At 34.2% G+C, this 18,059-nt stretch overlaps 2 protein-coding genes across 2 annotated transcripts; both read right to left on the reverse strand.

Annotated features, from left to right (window-relative positions):
• Positions 1-2,032: 2,032 nt before the first annotated feature.
• Positions 2,033-3,343, reverse strand: LOC142973075 (uncharacterized). Its single transcript, XM_076114627.1, has 4 exons — positions 3,299-3,343; positions 2,855-3,124; positions 2,596-2,762; positions 2,033-2,510 (listed from the first exon to the last, which is right to left on the reverse strand). Exons 1-4 carry the CDS (start codon positions 3,308-3,310, stop codon positions 2,432-2,434), a joined length of 528 nt encoding a protein of 175 aa, XP_075970742.1. The 5' UTR covers positions 3,311-3,343; the 3' UTR covers positions 2,033-2,431.
• Positions 3,344-13,123: 9,780 nt separating this feature from the next.
• On the reverse strand, positions 13,124-15,514 carry LOC142973070 (uncharacterized). The gene is made up of 4 exons (XM_076114622.1): positions 15,416-15,514; positions 15,023-15,340; positions 14,779-14,945; positions 13,124-14,690 (listed from the first exon to the last, which is right to left on the reverse strand). The coding sequence occupies exons 1-4, from the start codon at positions 15,425-15,427 to the stop codon at positions 13,271-13,273; spliced, it is 1,917 nt and encodes a 638-aa protein (XP_075970737.1). The 5' UTR covers positions 15,428-15,514; the 3' UTR covers positions 13,124-13,270.
• Positions 15,515-18,059: the final 2,545 nt, after the last annotated feature.

Raw genomic sequence — 18,059 nt, forward strand, 5'->3', positions numbered from 1 at the left:
CCAAGGAATTCCACAATCGTATCCAACGGACTCGATGGGGGGCCTGCCTACGCTACGTCTTCTGGTTCGTGGTCGCCACTCTAGAACTTTTCGGCCCCATTGGCCATCCGTTCTGCGAGCTATGTGCCCTGGCCATTGCCACTTCAGCTTAGCAATTCTGAGGGCTATGTCGGTAATTCTGGTTCTTCTACGGATCTTCTCATTTCTGATTCGGTCTCAGATTGATAATAATTCTTGACACTTGACAATAATTCACCAATAATAATTAATTTAAATATGACAGGGTGATATCTCGGCAGTTTGTTTATGCTAATGGCTACTGCCGGACAAGGACTTTTTCCTTATTTTATTACTACTGTTAATTTTAATACACATATTATTCCTTTCAAACTGAAAGTTCTTATATGTAACATCAACTATATTATCATAGTCATATTTGTTGTGATAAGTCTATTTAAAATATATAATGTTTAACTAGGCTACTTGTATAACAATGATTGAAGTGAAAAGTGCAATTCTCTCTGATATGATAACTTAATTTAATGTGGTTTGCATTCGTTAGATTATAAACGCAATTGCTGATTCCAGGGTTCTGGGTTCGATTTCAACAGTTTAGCTTAGTGTTTTTGAGTCTTTCCTGTTTGCGTTGGAATGTTCTCTTGTAAATTTTGAACGACTAATCTGGGGGCACGGAAGTGCCCCCGCAAGTCGAGCAAAAAAAAAGCGGCACGGCCGTAACATCCTTTTCTCGAATCTGGGGGCACGGAAGTGCCCCCGCAAGTCGAGCAAAAAAAAAGCGGCACGGCCGTAACATCCTTTTCTCGAAGCAATTCGGGCTATTTTTGACACCCCTATAATTTCGTTGTGGATAAAACAAGAAGCCTGGATTTTCAGCAACTAATCAGTCATTGTATAAACACGGTATATTTAAAATTTCAGTCAATTTGAACCAGTAGTTTAAGAATGACAACTTGTTAAAATTTTGAATTTTGTCACTCACTGATTCACTGACTCACTGACTCACCGATCATCAAAAGTCTAAGGTACTTCTAGCAGACTTAGAAGCTTAAAATTTAGAATACAAATAGGGTTTAGTGTCTTAATCATGGGAAAAATTCAATATTGTCTAATTTCGTTCCAGTTTTCTAAATACACCAACTGCAACAATAACTTTGTAATCCCATATAAATGTATAAGATTACAAGATTACATTTGCAGTTAATGAATTATTATTACTGTAGAAAATAAAATAAATAGGTGTAAATAGGTACCTACTATATGAGGCATAACGGTAGGGGGTATAGGGAGGGTAAGGGTGTTTAGCCCATGAAACTGAACAACATTCCCATAGGAAAATATGTTGAATTATGGCATTAAGTCCGCCATTATACAACTTTTGTATACATATGAAGTTAATAAATAAATAAAATAAATTGTGAAAAAAAACGTCTTTCCATACAAATTGGAGTTATGTTCGCTTTACAAAAAGAAGTGAGATGCCATCAAAAACATTCTGTAAAAACCTCAAGTCTCGCCGTAAAAAGTTGTGAGATCAATATAATACCAAGTCGATTAATCTATTTAGTCTCTACTTAAAGGACCTTCTGTCTTAAGTTATTACGTATGTTATTATCATGCCAATTTAAAAAAAATGCCTTTAAAACAAATAGATCGACTTGGTCATCGCAAGAAAACACAAATTCGCCATTAACATTTCAGAAGCATTAACTAATCAAATCATGCGATGACCAAGTCAGTCTATTTGTTTTAGAGGCATTTTTTAAAAAATTGGCATGATAATAACATACGTAATAACTTAAGACAGAAGGTCCTTTAAGTAGAGACTAAATAGATTAATCGACTTGGTATTATATTGATCTCACAACTTTTTACGGCGAGACTTGAGGTTTTTACAGAATGTTTTTGATGGCATATATTTTACTAGACGTGTATTTTTTTTTATAGACGCAGCAAACCTGTTTTTGTCAATGATGTAGTGCAATAAGATTAGGAATAAAAAAAAATGCTGGCATTGACCACACATTTGCATAATATATTTTTATCTTATTATGTCAGAGGGAAAATTTCTTGACCGAAACATCAATTCTTCTCATTATGATGGTAGTGTGCAAATGTCTTAAAAATTTGTGACTTTTGGTATTTGTCTAAGATTCGAAGTTTTTAACGTATGTGTTTTTAGGGTTAAAATATAATAATCATTCAAATAAGCAAAAAAATATTGGAACAAGTCTTTGTTTCTTTGTAAGATTCTGTCGTTAATTGTTAAACAAAAAGAAAGGCATAGGTTGTTGTATCACAAGACTTCTTATTCACAACATTCTCACACACAAATGTATATCAAACATACAAAAATATAAATAGTTTCATGTTAAGTCAAACATTCAGGTAACAGTCACTCTGCATTGTTCACTCAGTAATGGTGGTAGCCGTGAGCGGGGGCGGGGGCGGGGTGCACGGAGGGAGCTGAGTTGTGGACCTCAGCGTTGAAACTGAAACAGATAAATGTAAATAAGTATCATAATCAGTACAACAGACTGGTTACATAAGAACATTCTTGAATATCTTATGTCTTACCCATGGTGGTCGTCAGCGGTGTAGTGGACCTCACGCACGGAGCCATCAGGCTGCACCAGAGAGTAGTATCCGTGCACAGCGTCACCGTCGCGGCTCTCGTGCTGAGACTTGTGGTCACCGGTGTGAGGGTCAGCCACGGAGTAAGAGTAGTCGTATTTGGGGTGAGCCTGAAATATTATTTGTTTATTAATACCAGTATCTTTGATATTTTGTGAATATAATGAAGCGGGACCAATTGCTATACAAATGAGTTACTTACGTAGGTGTCGTGGCCGTCGTAGTGGGCAACAGGGGCGGCGTAGTGAGCGACGGGAGCAACGTGATGAGCGACAGGGGCGGCGTAGTGGGCGATGGGAGCGGCGTAGTGGGCAACGGGGGCAGCGGCGTAGTGAGCTACGGGAGCAGCGGCGTAGTGCACGGGGGCTACGTGAGCCTCATCGTGACGCACGATGCTCTGGGAGGACACGGCGTGTCCGTGGCCGAGGAGGCCAGCGTTGGCAGCAGCCAACAGGGCGCCGAAAGCTACGAGCTGAAAGAGTATTTATTTTTAATGAAGAACTTTAATGAGTTCAAAATCTAAGTAGTAAAGAGTAATGTCCCAAATTAAGGCATGATTTATTTACTCGTTGTTACAATATTAAACCAGTTTTGACGGAATGTAGAACTAAATATCGTATTACGATATAAAATTTCATTAACTTACTTTGCTGAACATGTTTAGTGTTTGTAAGAATCGAATGTTGATTGATGTTATTGGTCCGGTAGTATGGTTTTATAGATCGCGGCTGGCGTTTGTTTGGCGTGAGTGGGGCGGAGAAATGCGCGCGCGCACCTTGACTCTGAAACTTTAACATGCGTCAAGGTCGAACACCAGTCAACGCGATTATTTTTAGAACAGACAAGTGATGTTACTGAGACACAAAATAGATTTTTGTGTTGTTAGCATACACAAAAATCTAATGGGACGTAATTTTTTAACGGTTAATTTACTTGCAATTCCTTCATTTAAAATTTGAAAAACTGCAAGAATTTAAAAATTTTGGTAATTTTTCTAGATTTTCAGTTATGGCAGGATGTTATCTTGTAAGTAATTATAACTGAATGAAATTTTACTAAAACATCTTAGAGTTCCTTACAAAAATATTAACGAATGCGGAAATTTTAAGCAACATTTGATAATACGAATATTTACTCATACGAATATCATCAATTAATATCGTCACTTCACTATCCAGTGCATATGTGGTAGCGTTGATTTGTGTCCGGATCTATTTAATTAACACGTAAGCGTCCATTGTTACTGTATCCGTAATGTCATTCCAAGAATTCTGTAGCTCGTGAACGAACGTGAATTATGGTCCGGTTTTGAATTTCGGAATGAAATTATTCGCATTTTCAACATGATTTGTTCTAGGATATGAAGCATGCACAGTATTGTTATGCTACACTACTCAAAGCAAGCAAAAGATTAAGTTTTTATTTTCATTGTTATTTATGAGAACAAGACAAAGAGTTAAATATTCACAAAGAAAACAATCAAATCTAGATGCTCTAGACTTTGTAATTATACATGTAATTATTTATGAATTTTCTGTCATTATTTACAAATATTAGGTGGCATTTAAAAAGTTTTACTATTGATGAGTACCTATATGACAATTTGTATAACAGTGATATTCAGTAAATATTGTAATCTACTCAATTAAAAAAATTTAATAATATTCATTCCACTGGTTAAATCAGCAGCTTTTTGTAGAGGCGTGTAGTTGCCATGCCAAATTACAACAAACATCACAATCTGGTGGTAGACAAGTTGCACTATCAAAGTAATAATATACAATAAAGAAATCACCCTTAGTTTGATATTTTTCCCATAATGATTCGGCATTGAAATCAATTTGACCGCAACATCCGTTTCTAACGCTTGACAAATATCCTTTCTACATATCAACACTGCCTCACGAAGCGATTGACAGTTGTCGATTGCTATTCATAAAGTTGTTAATAATTTTAATACAATTAATTGCAAACCACTTAGTTATAGAGAGAGTAAATAAATCGTAAATGCTTTGATTGAATTGTATCGTTTAATTCAATTTAGTTAAGGTTAAATAATGTTAAGAGTCGTGACTCATGAATGAATTGCAATGCAGTTTCTGCTGTCGTAAAATTGTTCGCAAAACTGTTAAAAGTATTTTAATAGTTTTAAAGTACTTAACTTATTTCCTTCCGGTCGATTGTTTTTCAATTAAAAATATATTTTTCTTTTTTATCTAAATTATATTGTGCTATAAGAATGTAGGTTTATGTTCTTAGCTACATATACATATGTTAACTTTTTACATTGTGAACTTTTGATAGAGTGAATGACGTCATCATCAGTTTCTATGGTAGAATAGGCTCTCTATCACCTTTAGCATTCTATCAGCAATTTAAGTTACTTTATTTCAGTTTCAAGTATCTCAAATAATATAAAAAGGTTAAAAATGAATGTCGTGACCTCTGAAGAAGGAGTAGTTAATTGCAATAACATTTACCAAGATAAGTGCATGTTACAGTAAAATTTCATATGGCCCTAACAAAATCCTAAACAACGCAACCAGATCTAATTTTTGCCTAGTTAGACTTATTACAGAACAAAAGACTTCAACGCGCGCTCGTTTCTACAAGTTCAACATAAAGGTCACTATTTATCGTGAATCGTTGTCTGTATTATTGACTTATGAATAACGCGCGGTATAAGTATAAGTAGAAAATATAGTATAGTATGATATAATAATTATTTAGTAGAACATATAATTAAATGATATTAAGGATAAATTATATAAGTCCAGGAACTACAACAGACTAAAACAAAACGCATTTATCTTTGCTGATCAAATCTGTTCAAGTATAGCGTTAGTTTACGGTAGCGCACCCGGAGATCATGAACCACAGTGAAGTATGGCCGCTGGGCAGATCTGACCTTTGAGACGGGACGTTACGGATTAAATCCGGAACGCCTAGTAGACTTATTTAAAATTGTAATTATATTTGGATGTATAGCATGGCACGATTTGCCATACTTTGAGACGTTATTTTCGAAAAACTATTTTTTGCCATGTACATAATCTGATGGCCAAAATTGCAGCTTTATTTCGACATGCACGTTGTGTGCCTAGGCAAACTATTTGTGTTAGTTTTTGTAAATAAAAGGAAGTATCATTAATCAACCCACTTAATTTACCCAATATTTTCTCACTTAGTCTAGAATACTAAAACAGTCAAAATTTTGCCGCAATGTGACAATATAAAATATTCTTAACATCGACTATTTGTAGAAGTAGCGCAAAGTTTCTTAAAAATGATAAACGCCATTCATTACATTACCTATTTTGAGGACACTTAATTTATGCGCATATTTGAGATAAACAAAAATAAATAAAACAGGTTGGCAAACTCGTAAACAATAGCTGGACATAATAGGAAAGGTTTCATAATATTTCACTGACAGAAATATGAACAACAAGCCACTTGTGTCAAAAGGTATTTGATAGATCGACCGCGTGACCGTGATCGAGTTGATTACGTATCGAAATCTTGAGCTATTTTTTTAGTGGTGTGGTGTGACTTTATAGGATTTACCGATACGGATTTAATTGACAAGGATTTGGCAGTTTGACGGAAATGTATATGATATTACATTCTTTGTATAGTTTTTGTTGTATTCAAATTAAGTGTGATGACAGAATTTAATTTGTTCAATTGATATGTTGGAGAAATTATTTAAAAAACTTAAATTTTGAAAGCGGCTCGAATTATACGACTTTTTATTTTGAAGAATTAAATTTTCCTTCTCTATCTTTTTTTATATTTGTCCTTGTTTATGTATCTTGTTCAACTTTATCTCGTCTGTTAACTATACATTTTGCATAGAATGTCGTTGCTTACCCTACATTACATTTTCGCTATAATATGTAATGTGGGTCAGGTTTAATGGAAAGGCTCGATTTTTTCGTCAAAATATAATACGGATAATGTATGTGGTCAAGTATTTTCATTTAATTTTTAATGTTGTTTATTATTCATTCAGTGACAAATGTTTGCTTGTTTAATTTAGTAGCAATTACCAATTAAATTAACCACCATTTCATATTCTTGTAATTGTTCAGGTTCGTAACTAAAGTTTATTTTGTTTTCAACTTGTCTTGTTTTTCTACTTGATCTATCTATTGGTTTATGAATCCAAGTAATTGATATTTTTTATTATAAGAAAAGTGTAAGTATGTGTTAAAAGCCCTCAACACTATGTAAATTGTCTGAAGAATGTCTCTATGAAGTCTCTATGAAGACATGAATAAATTTTATGTTACGTACTGCTATCCCACTGCTTGGTAAGGTTCTCCTCCCGTAATGAGGGAGGGGTTAGGCTTTGAGCTCGCCACCCCAGATGCAGGTTGGGCACTGTCAAATAAATGTTATAAAAAATAACTAAAGTTATTTGCTAAAATAACAATACCACTTACAACTGTGCATTCCATTTCAGTGATGTTATTTACTAACCACCAATTAGTTTAGTCAACAAAGTTAACCTACCTTTTAAATACTCATTAAGTATTTACTCGTAACATTGTATCATTTCATTAGTCTTTATAGATTAAACACGCCTTTACTGTGTACAATCTATTATTGTTTTAAAGCATGCGGTTACAGTACCTTAAGATATTTCTTGTTGAGGTATAATAGGGTATTGTTATGATGAAAATTCATTAGAAATATTTTAATTGTAAACAGTTATTGAATGATATTGTAATGTTTGTTAAATATAGGCAAGGGTAATACAATTTATATCAACGTTATTTATTTTGTATATATGACGACCTCCGTGGCGCAGTGGTAAAGATGGTCGCCACGCTACTACAATTACGTTGCAAACTCGTGGATTCGACTCCCACACAGAACAATTATTTGTGCGATCAACAAATAGTAGTTTTGGGTCTGATTGTACTTCGTTGTTTGTATATTTGTGAAAGTCCCCGCGACACAAGAGCAATCCTTAGTGTGGAAGCTACCTTAAAAAATAAACAATTAGCTATTTAGGCATGAGGTTTAGAGTTTGTTTGAGTACATGCGCCAATCTGAAGAATTATTGATTCTAATTAAAAGAAAGGTGTCTTGATTAGTTATTTATTGCGAAAAACTATAGGCTACATCAGATTATCCTATAAATATATTATATAACAGTAGCCTAGCATGATAATATAACCAAGGTAAAAAGTTCATGTAATAAAATTAAACTAAGCCATATCTCATTACATTTATTGAGCTGTCAGCCTACCATTTAGTTCAGCGCTTAAATAAACATTTTATTTAACAACATTACCCTAAAACACACGGTACAATATCAATTTCAACAGATTTTACAGACTAATGTTCTACTGGACACGCCTAGTCGCTGTACTCAGTTGCGTTCAAAAACATTTACTACAGTTTATGAAATTAAAACGTTCTAATTGTCGTGAACCTTGGTTGCGCGAACAACCGCTTGTTTTGTGATAAAGCCTATTGCAATGTTATAACAAACATTACATACATATTAATGTGCTAGCCTCGGACCGCGGTTTCATTCGCGTCGACATACCGAGCATTATCTCCGGTGTTGCTCAATCGATTTTATCAAAATTATAACAGTACGTAAGGCAGATTATGTGATTTGGAGCTGATTAATTTTATAGTTTTAATATGCTTATTTTATTTACAAGCAAAGTAAAAATGTATATGTTTTGTAAAAAAAACTAATTTTCTATTAACATATTTCTCCGTCCTCATTAAAATTTACATCAATTACTATTCATTTAATGTTGTCAATGAACAAACATAACTTAGTCTTATAATTTTTGATAATAATTATACAAATGGAGATATGTAATTAGACCATGAACGTTTCTAATAAGACTCGTAATACATTTTATCGTTTGTAAATGCTTCAGGGTCGTAAGACATATTTAATAAAAATGCATTTGCCAACAAAAGCAATAAGATGATTATTATCGATCTAATTTAGGAGCTGACTTAAAAGGTATGACACGATACGATCTATTGACTAATAGCAACATTACCTTTGTATTTAGTCACTCTTTGATTAAGTACTACGCTTTGGTATGCGATTGTCATGTTTTTGATACATTACCTAATTGCTTTCTTGTGACATTGGTAGAAAGGTGAGGTATTTGATTTATACATATTAACAATGATAAAACTGTTGACTTGTACGCTTACAAAATACAAACCCAATAAGAAAAATATACTTTTTGATAAATCAATGAGGAAGATAGAAAGTGAAGTTTAATGTTAAGGTAATTTGCTTGGAACAAATATAAGCACCTACTTAATTTACAAGCAGAACATTTTGTGATTATAGCTACTAATATTTTGACCTAGGGCTAGTTCTATTGTCCATTAGGGTGTTTCATTTTTCTGAAGTTGTGATTTTAATGCGACTTTGCACGGCCCCTGAGTCTCAATGGTACAAACAACATTTCAGTCAAATTTCATCGTGATTGGACAATATTTAAAGGTTGCACAGATAGGTGACTTTTATCTTGATATAGCATAATTTCGAATTTTGTACCATATTGTGCTAGTGTGGGTTTTTATTCTATAATCCTTACGTAGCATTATATTTGTCGCAGGTAAGTAATCTATTTTAAACATAGGGACTAAAAGAGGTATTTGGTTATTAGAAAAAGTGCCTATTAATGAATTTTTTATATAGCTAGACTTCCTTCAAAAGCCATAACTTTTAAACTCTCGCGTTGCATGTTTAATGTATAATAGAATACGGGAATTAACGCGAACACGCATTTTACCTTAAAATGCCTAACGTTTCGGCGCAGGTTGCACTCGCCGTGGTCCCAGGCAGACTCCTTCAAAAGAGCAAGTACTTTAGTGTTAAATTATCGCCGTAAGAAAATGAAACAAACACTCTCAAATGCCGCTGAATTTACCAGTGCTAAATTCCAAGATGTGTGGACGAAAGCCAATAGTACCCTTGTAAAGAATTCATACACAATAATTTGAGACAAAGACTATCTCCTATTGAAGGATTATTAGAAAAACAACGTGTGATAATGGTTACTTACATTCAAGATATTTTACGGGACAAAACCATTCAAGAGAGGACTACAAAGAGTTGTTACAATTCTCACTCCCTTTATTTAGAAGGTTGGGCTGAAATCAACTTCAGTTTTAGAATTCCATCAAGCAAGATCGATGACAAAAGCATAATATATTATTATGCACTTAAAATTGTTTTTTTCTCTTCACAATTGAACATATTTCAACGCGATTCGAAAGGAATAAAGAGAATAGATGATTTCGTCAGTCTCATATACGTCAGTTTGTGGCACGAAGCACCTGTAAGCCGATGGGCTCCAAAGCCTTGACTTACTACATTTATTAAATTCTTAGCCAGACGAAGACAAAAGTGCTATTTCAGCGGCCAAAAGACGTCTGACATCTATCAGAAACAAACGTGTGACTGGCTTCTTTTGATTAATGTTTATGTACGTGAAGACGTGAAGGAAAAGTTGCTTTCAAATTTGGAAATGGTACCCGCAGTACGAAAAGAATTGAAGTGGTTGGAAGGTAAAGGACTGGACTTTAAAGAAACTATCATAAGCGATTTTGTAACCAAAAAAAACAAAGAGTTTTTTCGAGTTGTTTGGAATCCACGATTTGACAGAGTACTGCAGTGATTCACTACGGATCCAAGTAAATGCTCTGAAGGTGGTTATTAATACTGCAGAACGAGGAATAGTTCTAATATAAGAAAAGTTTAATGAAACGGTGAAATACGAGCAACATAACAATTCTTGTTGTTGTTAGTCAAAAATCATGGAAAAGCCGTCACCAAGTGAACTAAAGCTGAGCTACCATCTTATAAAATTGTTTGATGCGTATTGTTTATCGTCAGTCACAATGTATATTAATTTTAGTATTCAAAGAATATTATTATTTAGAGTTTTGATTTCAATTTTTTAAATAAATGTGATGAATATTGATAGTTGAGAATTTTTTCATACATTTTCAAAAGTGACCAAAGTGTGCAACCTCTAAATATTATCCAAACTGCTTGAAATTTGGTATACATACCTTTTACATGACTGAGATCTGAAAGGCGAGCAAAGTCTAGAAAAATAATACTTTTAATTTTTTGCCTTAGTAAGTGAAACACCCTATTGTCCATACTCATTATTTTATTTCGTAAGCTATCGGTAATTAAATTATCTTACTTTTATGATTCTTACTAGGACATTAAAAATAGTAATTATATTTTTGCACTCAGTTTCTTAATAATTACTCCATCACATTTGGTATGTGTCGGTGACAGAAGTATAACATGTTTCCTGCCAACCAAGCGTGATTATGAATTACGACAACATCCTTCCGCAACAATGCTATGATTAAGGTTTGAAACATATAAACATACTAGTTGAAATCGATATGAAGTATACATTTTGTTGATAAAAAAAGTCGTAGATGTACATATATGATATTATTGATATTACCTTTGCAATACACTGTTATAGTGGCAGTAGTAATCTCTACGTAAGTGTAAGCGTTGTAAAATGTTTATTGTAAATGATCATTTTTAAATCACTTTGATATTAATTTGTGATCACTTTTTATTATTTCTATTTATAAACGTAGACATTAACAGTTAAAAGAACGACAACATAGTTAATGAGAACGTTTACGCATCCACAAATACATAAGAAACATTATTTATTACAAGATTAAACAGTAATAGGTGTTTAGTATTTAGAAAATACTTTCCAGATATTTTATTCAACGTACTACAAACGTCCTTTTGGAGCGTAACTGGTTCTAGTTATGTAAGTGATATCATTATCCCGCATACCCGGAATCTCGTTAGTCCAAACAACAATATAATAAATTCAGACAAGCAATGAATTTAGCTAAGTATCTGTCTGCTATGTTTGTTATTCACTAAGTGCGCACGAAGTGACAGGTGGATGCCTGTCGCCATTCACAGGACATTAACAACACGTTTTAGAGCTTATTATATTAGTACATAACGTTAAGAAATTCTATACCAGTTTAGACGGCAGCTAATCATCAATCTCAATACTGTCATGAAATAATTAAGTAGCTTACACCATTTCTAGACTGAAGAAATATTAGCGGCATTGAACAAAAGTGCATTTTTAATTACATGTTAATAACTATCTAGTATTTTTTGTTCATAATAATTATGAAAATGAATCGTGACTTGCTGGTTTGGGTTATGTTTTATTTTATTTTTCGCATATTCGTATTGCATATAGTCTCATATATTTCAATTAGGAGAATGATAAGCATTTTTTGCACGCCCATTGCATAGATGGATGACAATTTTATGACATTTGTGACGAGGGCCAAACGACGAGAGTACTTAAGACGACAAAAAATCATTACCCAGTTAAAGCATTATAATGCAGCGCGCGATAGCTTAAAAACATTAACGGATGCATTTTACACTTTGTATTTGACTTTTTTTTCATTGTTTTCTTAGTACCGTAGATTTTGTAATAATTTCAGACGATTTATAATTCCTGATAATAAAAGTAGTAGGAGTCTAACCACCTACTATGTGCTTTGAGGACAATATTTATGAACTGCTATGGAACCAATTGAGGAGAGTTATGCTTATTTACGTAGGTGTAAGGCGTGCAATTGTCAAAGTTACAGTTTATTATTAACATAACAATTAACAAGAGATATTTATGGGTTTTCCAATTAAATTATTTATTGCTAAGGGTATCGTGATCTTTTGACCGGATCGTGCTGAGCAAATCCGTTTGTAAAAGAGGACATAAAATGATTTATATTTATGCAAATACTTATAGGAATATTTCATTTCCATTAGCTATTATTAAAGCGTTGTCATGGTAAAATTCTAAAAATAATCCTAATGTTAACTAACCTATTGGCCGTCGAAACCCGTGCAACTACATGATATACATATGAGATGATGGTTAAAAACATTTCAACAATTTTATTTTTTTTAAGTAATTTTTTTCGTAAATGGACAGTTTACCTAAATCAATCCAGCCACAGTTTTATGTTTGTTAAAAACTAAATAGTTTATAGAGTTTTAAAGCAAAGTTATCCAAAACAAATCTCTTTAATTACGGTATGCTACCTGACCTTCCTCAACAGTTACAGTTGTCAGTTCTTTTATATATTTAGTCAATGAGTTATGTTCGTTTCTAATCAATGGGGACCCTGACACGTTTTGCTTTATTGTTTCGAATTTGTTCTGATGTTTAGATCCAGCGCCCGACTTTTGGACAAGTGAGTGAAAGTAAAACTGTTATTATGTGTAACTAAGGAATATATTTTCAAAAGACACCCATTTTTCACAAAAATGGTCTGGTTTTTACGTTACGTCGAACTATTATTTAGTCGAGTATGATTTGAATATGTATACATATTATTATCTGATTTCATGCATACAATGTATAAGGCTATTAAATAACAACACAAAGATGCTTTTTCTATCTTTTTGCAGTTTTTATTCCAAACATTAATTTAAAATCTCACAATTAACAAATAATTTTAAATACCATGACATTAAAACACACACCAACAGTTTAAAACGCGACTAGACCTTTACAACTGAATTAATTAATTAACAGGGCTTGTTCAATACAATGTAAGTAAGGGGTGATGGTTCCTCTCTGTAAGCTGCAGGCGTTCCCTTAGCTCTTCGTAGCGCAGCCTCCACGCATCGGAGAATGTCATGATATGGTACTAGTACCTCACGTTCGGTGGTCATCAACTCATGCCCTCGAAGTCTGTGAATTGGTCTCTCAACGCTAGATTCCTCTGATGATTCCATAGATTCTTTCCTGGACTTTTTGTGCGCTTTTTTATGGTGCTTTTCCTTTACTTCTTCTTCAGATTCTTCACTGGATGATTCATTGGATTTCTCTTTGGATGCTTTTTTGTTTTTCTTTTTGTGTTTTTCGTGGGAATGCTCTTCAGATTCATTAGATTCTTCAGAAGACATTTCCTTCGACTTTTTACTCCTTCCTGATTCTTTCCTAGGCTTCTTACCATGCTTCTCATGAGATTCTTCTGATGATTCTTCTAATGATTCTTCTTTTGAACCCTTTTTGGGCTTTTTCTTATGTTTTTCTTTAGACTCTTCGTGAGACCCCTTAGACTCTTCACTAGATTCTTTTGACTTACTGCTCGCTTCCTTTAAATTTTCCTTAGAATGCTCTTTTGAACTTTTATCATGTTCGTGCCCATGTTCCTGTTCATTGCCGTGCTGAGATTCATGTCCATGTTCTAGCACATGTTCAACTTTATGTCCGTGCTCATGGCTATGTTCAGCTTCATGTCCATGCTCTTGTTCATGGCCGTGCGCAGCTTCGTGGCCATGTTCATGTCCATGTTCTGGCTCATGACTGTGTTCAGCTTCATGTCCATGTGCAGGTTCGTGACCATGTTCCTGACTGTGCTGGGCCTCATGGCTATGTTCATGACCGTGTTCTTGACTGTGCTGAGCCTCATGGCTATGTTCATGATCATGTTCGGGTTCATGTCCATGTTCGTGGCTCTGTTCAGCTTCATGACCATGCTCATGACCGTGTTCTGGTTCATGTCCGTGCTCGTGGCTGTGTTCAGCTTCATGACCGTGTTCTGCATCATGACTGACCTCATGACCGTGTTCAGGTTCGTGTCCGTGCTCGTGACTATGTTCAGCTTCATGACCATGCACGTGACCATGTGCAGCTTCAGGCCCATGCTGTGCTTCATGTCCATGTTCAGATTCATGTCCATGTTCAGATTCATGTCCATGTTCGTTACTATGTGCAGCTTCGTGACCATGCTCATGACCGTGTTCGGCTCCATGTCCATGCTCAGCTTCATGTCCATGTGCATGCCCATGCTCAGGCTGATGCCCATGTTCATGGTGTTCTTCTTTCAGTGCTTCATTTTTCACTTCATGGCACGGAGGTGCTGTTTCTTTCATTTCATGAACACTTGGTCTTTTAACCTCCAGCGTAGCCGGCAGGAAATTTTTCACTACTGCATTGAACCTGATGAAAAATAAATTAAAATTATAATAGGTATCTATTTAAATCTAGAACAACTTATTTGGTAACACTAAAACGAATGATAAAATACCCTGTCACATCGTCAGCTACGTATTTGACTTCTCGTACGTATCCATCAGGTTGAAGGAATGAATACTCTCCTCGAACCACAGAACCATCACTATGTTCACGTTGCGCCTTATGGTCGCCAGTGCTGTCGTCGTACACCACGTATGAATATTCGTAACCACTTGCATCCTGAGACAAATGATATCATTAAAACTTATTACGTAAACTTATTAGGAGTAGATACACTGTCCAAGTTTCAAACTTACCTCTTTAGGAGCTATGACAACAGGTACTGTTGGATATGGTTGAGAATTGTAGGTCAAAACACTAGAACTGGGGTTCACCGCCACACTTGGTGCAGGAACCGCACATGGTGACACACATGGAGTGACATACGCGGGCACAGATGAAGGTAAAGCATTGATTTGGGATAACTGACTAGTGATCGGCGCATAATTGTATGGCGATCCGTATTGGTAGTATCGAACCGGAGCAGAATCACGTTCGACGTAGACGTTGGAGTAAGAAGCCCCATGAGTAACATTAATTAAGCCCAAGCTTAATATCAGCGTTGCTATAAGTTTCTGAAACAGAAACAATTTCCTCTTTAGAATTTTTGCTTAGTTTAATGGTTGTAAATTGTAGAGACGAACACTTACTTTAACAATCATCTTTCCTGGTGATCGATGGAAGACTGCTGATATTTCTGAGAATGTAGCTCCACTTATAAGAGGTGCTTTGTTTGTCCTAAAATATTCTGTTCGGTAATACCGAAACAAACCATCAATGTCGTAGACTAGATGAATAGAACAGAACAATTAATATGTTAATGAAGATTTAACGCAGTCTCCGTCATTTTTGTCTCCAATATTCGGAACACGTGGGTGTACAAAAACTTTATAATTTGCCATGACACTCGTTGTTGTCTCAATAGACCAGTAAGTGCGTAACTTATGCAATGACACAGAGAACTGCTTGCTATTTCTTTATTCCGTGAACACATAGTCGCGTCAACGTGCGCGATTACTGAAAAAAGAAAATCTTTCACTTATTCAAATTTTGTGTGCAGGTGTTTATACGCCATAAGTAGCATGCTAGACTCTTTGTGTGATACTGAATGTTACATTAGCGTAAACAGGCAGGCGCATAGATAAAGTGATGTTTGGTTTTGTAACATTTCTAAATAGGCATGGAAAAAGGCGAGAACTATCAATTATAAAAACCTTAATGTTAAGTAGTAAATTGTTCACTTTCAGATTCGTATGTATTTGTTGATTTACCACATTTGAATTGACAAACTCTGTTCTATTTTATCTCCGTGAAACTGTAAAATACGTTCTTATTATTGTAATTATTCGTTGGTTATACCTGATTATAAATAATGAAGACCGCATTCCAGTGATTTTTGTTATGCTACTTGTGAAAAAAGCTGACTTAAAGTGTATCGAAATCAACAAAAAACAATTGTAATGCCTGTCTGAAACGTAGTGTTGTAACATTGACGCCTACGTTTAAATACATCGCAATCATGTTTACAGTTTCGTTTCTTGGAAACAATCTACACAGGCGTACGCCATTTTAGACTTAAATATAAAGTGTAAATATTTATTTTATGTATTTTTGTTTATCATATCTTTATTAATTTACACTTTTGATCAATATTTGTTTTTGTACTTTTTAATTGAGTTATGTTACATCAATAAATAATTTATCGTGATATTTTCGTTCGTGACACTCAATTTTTATTTCAAAAAAATAATATTTAATCAAGATATCCAACGTAACACTTCTAAGTAAAAAGCATTATCGTGCACCCTCCTATTCCGTAGAAGTATAGAATTAAGTTAATTGTTATAATGGCAGTACATATTATATACAATGATACGAACCAAAAGGCAATAAAAACTATTGCAACTATTGTTAACTAAAATGTTGTATAAGATACGTGTATGTACAAATAATTTAAGTTTAAATTTTGAAATTCAAAAGCAATAAAATCAATATGAGTCTCATAATATATTGTTATAATCGAATTGTGCTTAATTTTTTTCTTCGGGTCATCTTTTTGTAAGTTTGTTCCGCATACGTGCTCGGTAAATGGCAATAGGCTCGAACCTAATGGGCCTAGCATTATTTATAGCGAAATGTGAGTTTTTGTCAAACACCTTAGCCTAGTCTAGCTTCGGGTATAACACACGTGATATTTTGTATGCAATTAATTTAACGGATATACCAGTAAAAATTGATAGTCTAGAGGTACAGTATTTAAAAAGTGGATGTTCTAACAAAGCACAGTTCATGCTTTGTTTTTTTCTATGGGTCTCTTTCTTCTTTTATCTTTTTGTAACTTTATTCCCCAATAACTTTACACTCGAAAGTTATATTTTACATTGATTTCATTTTCATTATAAAATACTTGTAAAATATGACGAACGGGCCATCGTTAACACAACATAATATATATTTACACTTTACAGTCTACGAACAATCTTAATTACGATTATTATCAGATCTTATTAAACGAGGCACGAGATTACAAATAACTATATTTATACAAAAACGATTTTTATCTAAAACTCTTTTATAACAAGCGGCAAAATTACTTAATACTTATTAATTAACTAAGAGATTGCCTCTGTGACTCCGTGGGTAATGTATTCGACTGCTAAGCACGAAGTCTCGGGTTCGGTTCTCGGATTGGGCAATTTATTATCGGTATTTTCATTGTTATATTTCTATTATAGATATTTGATATATTATATTTCAGTAGTAGCTCGAAATGCCTAGTAAATGGTAATAGAGTCGCTGCCCGTGACATGGAGCCAACATTCATACATACAAATATATTTGGAAGTCCATGAAGAGCATCAAAAAGTTACTAAAGTTGGAATTTTTGAAGGTGATGTAAAGATTAAAGAGGCTCACTTTGAACTATGACTATAACGGGTTTATTCGTTTCGATTCCTATGCGTTAAAAATAAAAATGTAATATAGTGTGTCAGACAGATTATTGTTAAATTTTATGTAATTGAAATGTGTTCTTGGACTGGAACTAGTAGTTATATGACAAATACAATTTCTGCTTTACGCGTTTTCTGCTTAACTACTCAACTGATTTATATCGAATCTGAGTGATTTATTTTTCTACACGTAAAGAACCAATATGACAGCTGTGCTGCTCCTGCTTTTAATCATCATTAGCTATTGTTTGCTCACGGTAAAAGCTAACTCTCGTTTACTCCAGCTATCTCGTTACGAGCCTTGTGGACCTGTATTTAAAACAACTTCACTATGCCAGTGAGT

This window comes from Anticarsia gemmatalis, chromosome 5, assembly GCF_050436995.1.
Source record: "Anticarsia gemmatalis isolate Benzon Research Colony breed Stoneville strain chromosome 5, ilAntGemm2 primary, whole genome shotgun sequence".
Taxonomy (NCBI): domain Eukaryota; kingdom Metazoa; phylum Arthropoda; class Insecta; order Lepidoptera; family Erebidae; genus Anticarsia; species Anticarsia gemmatalis.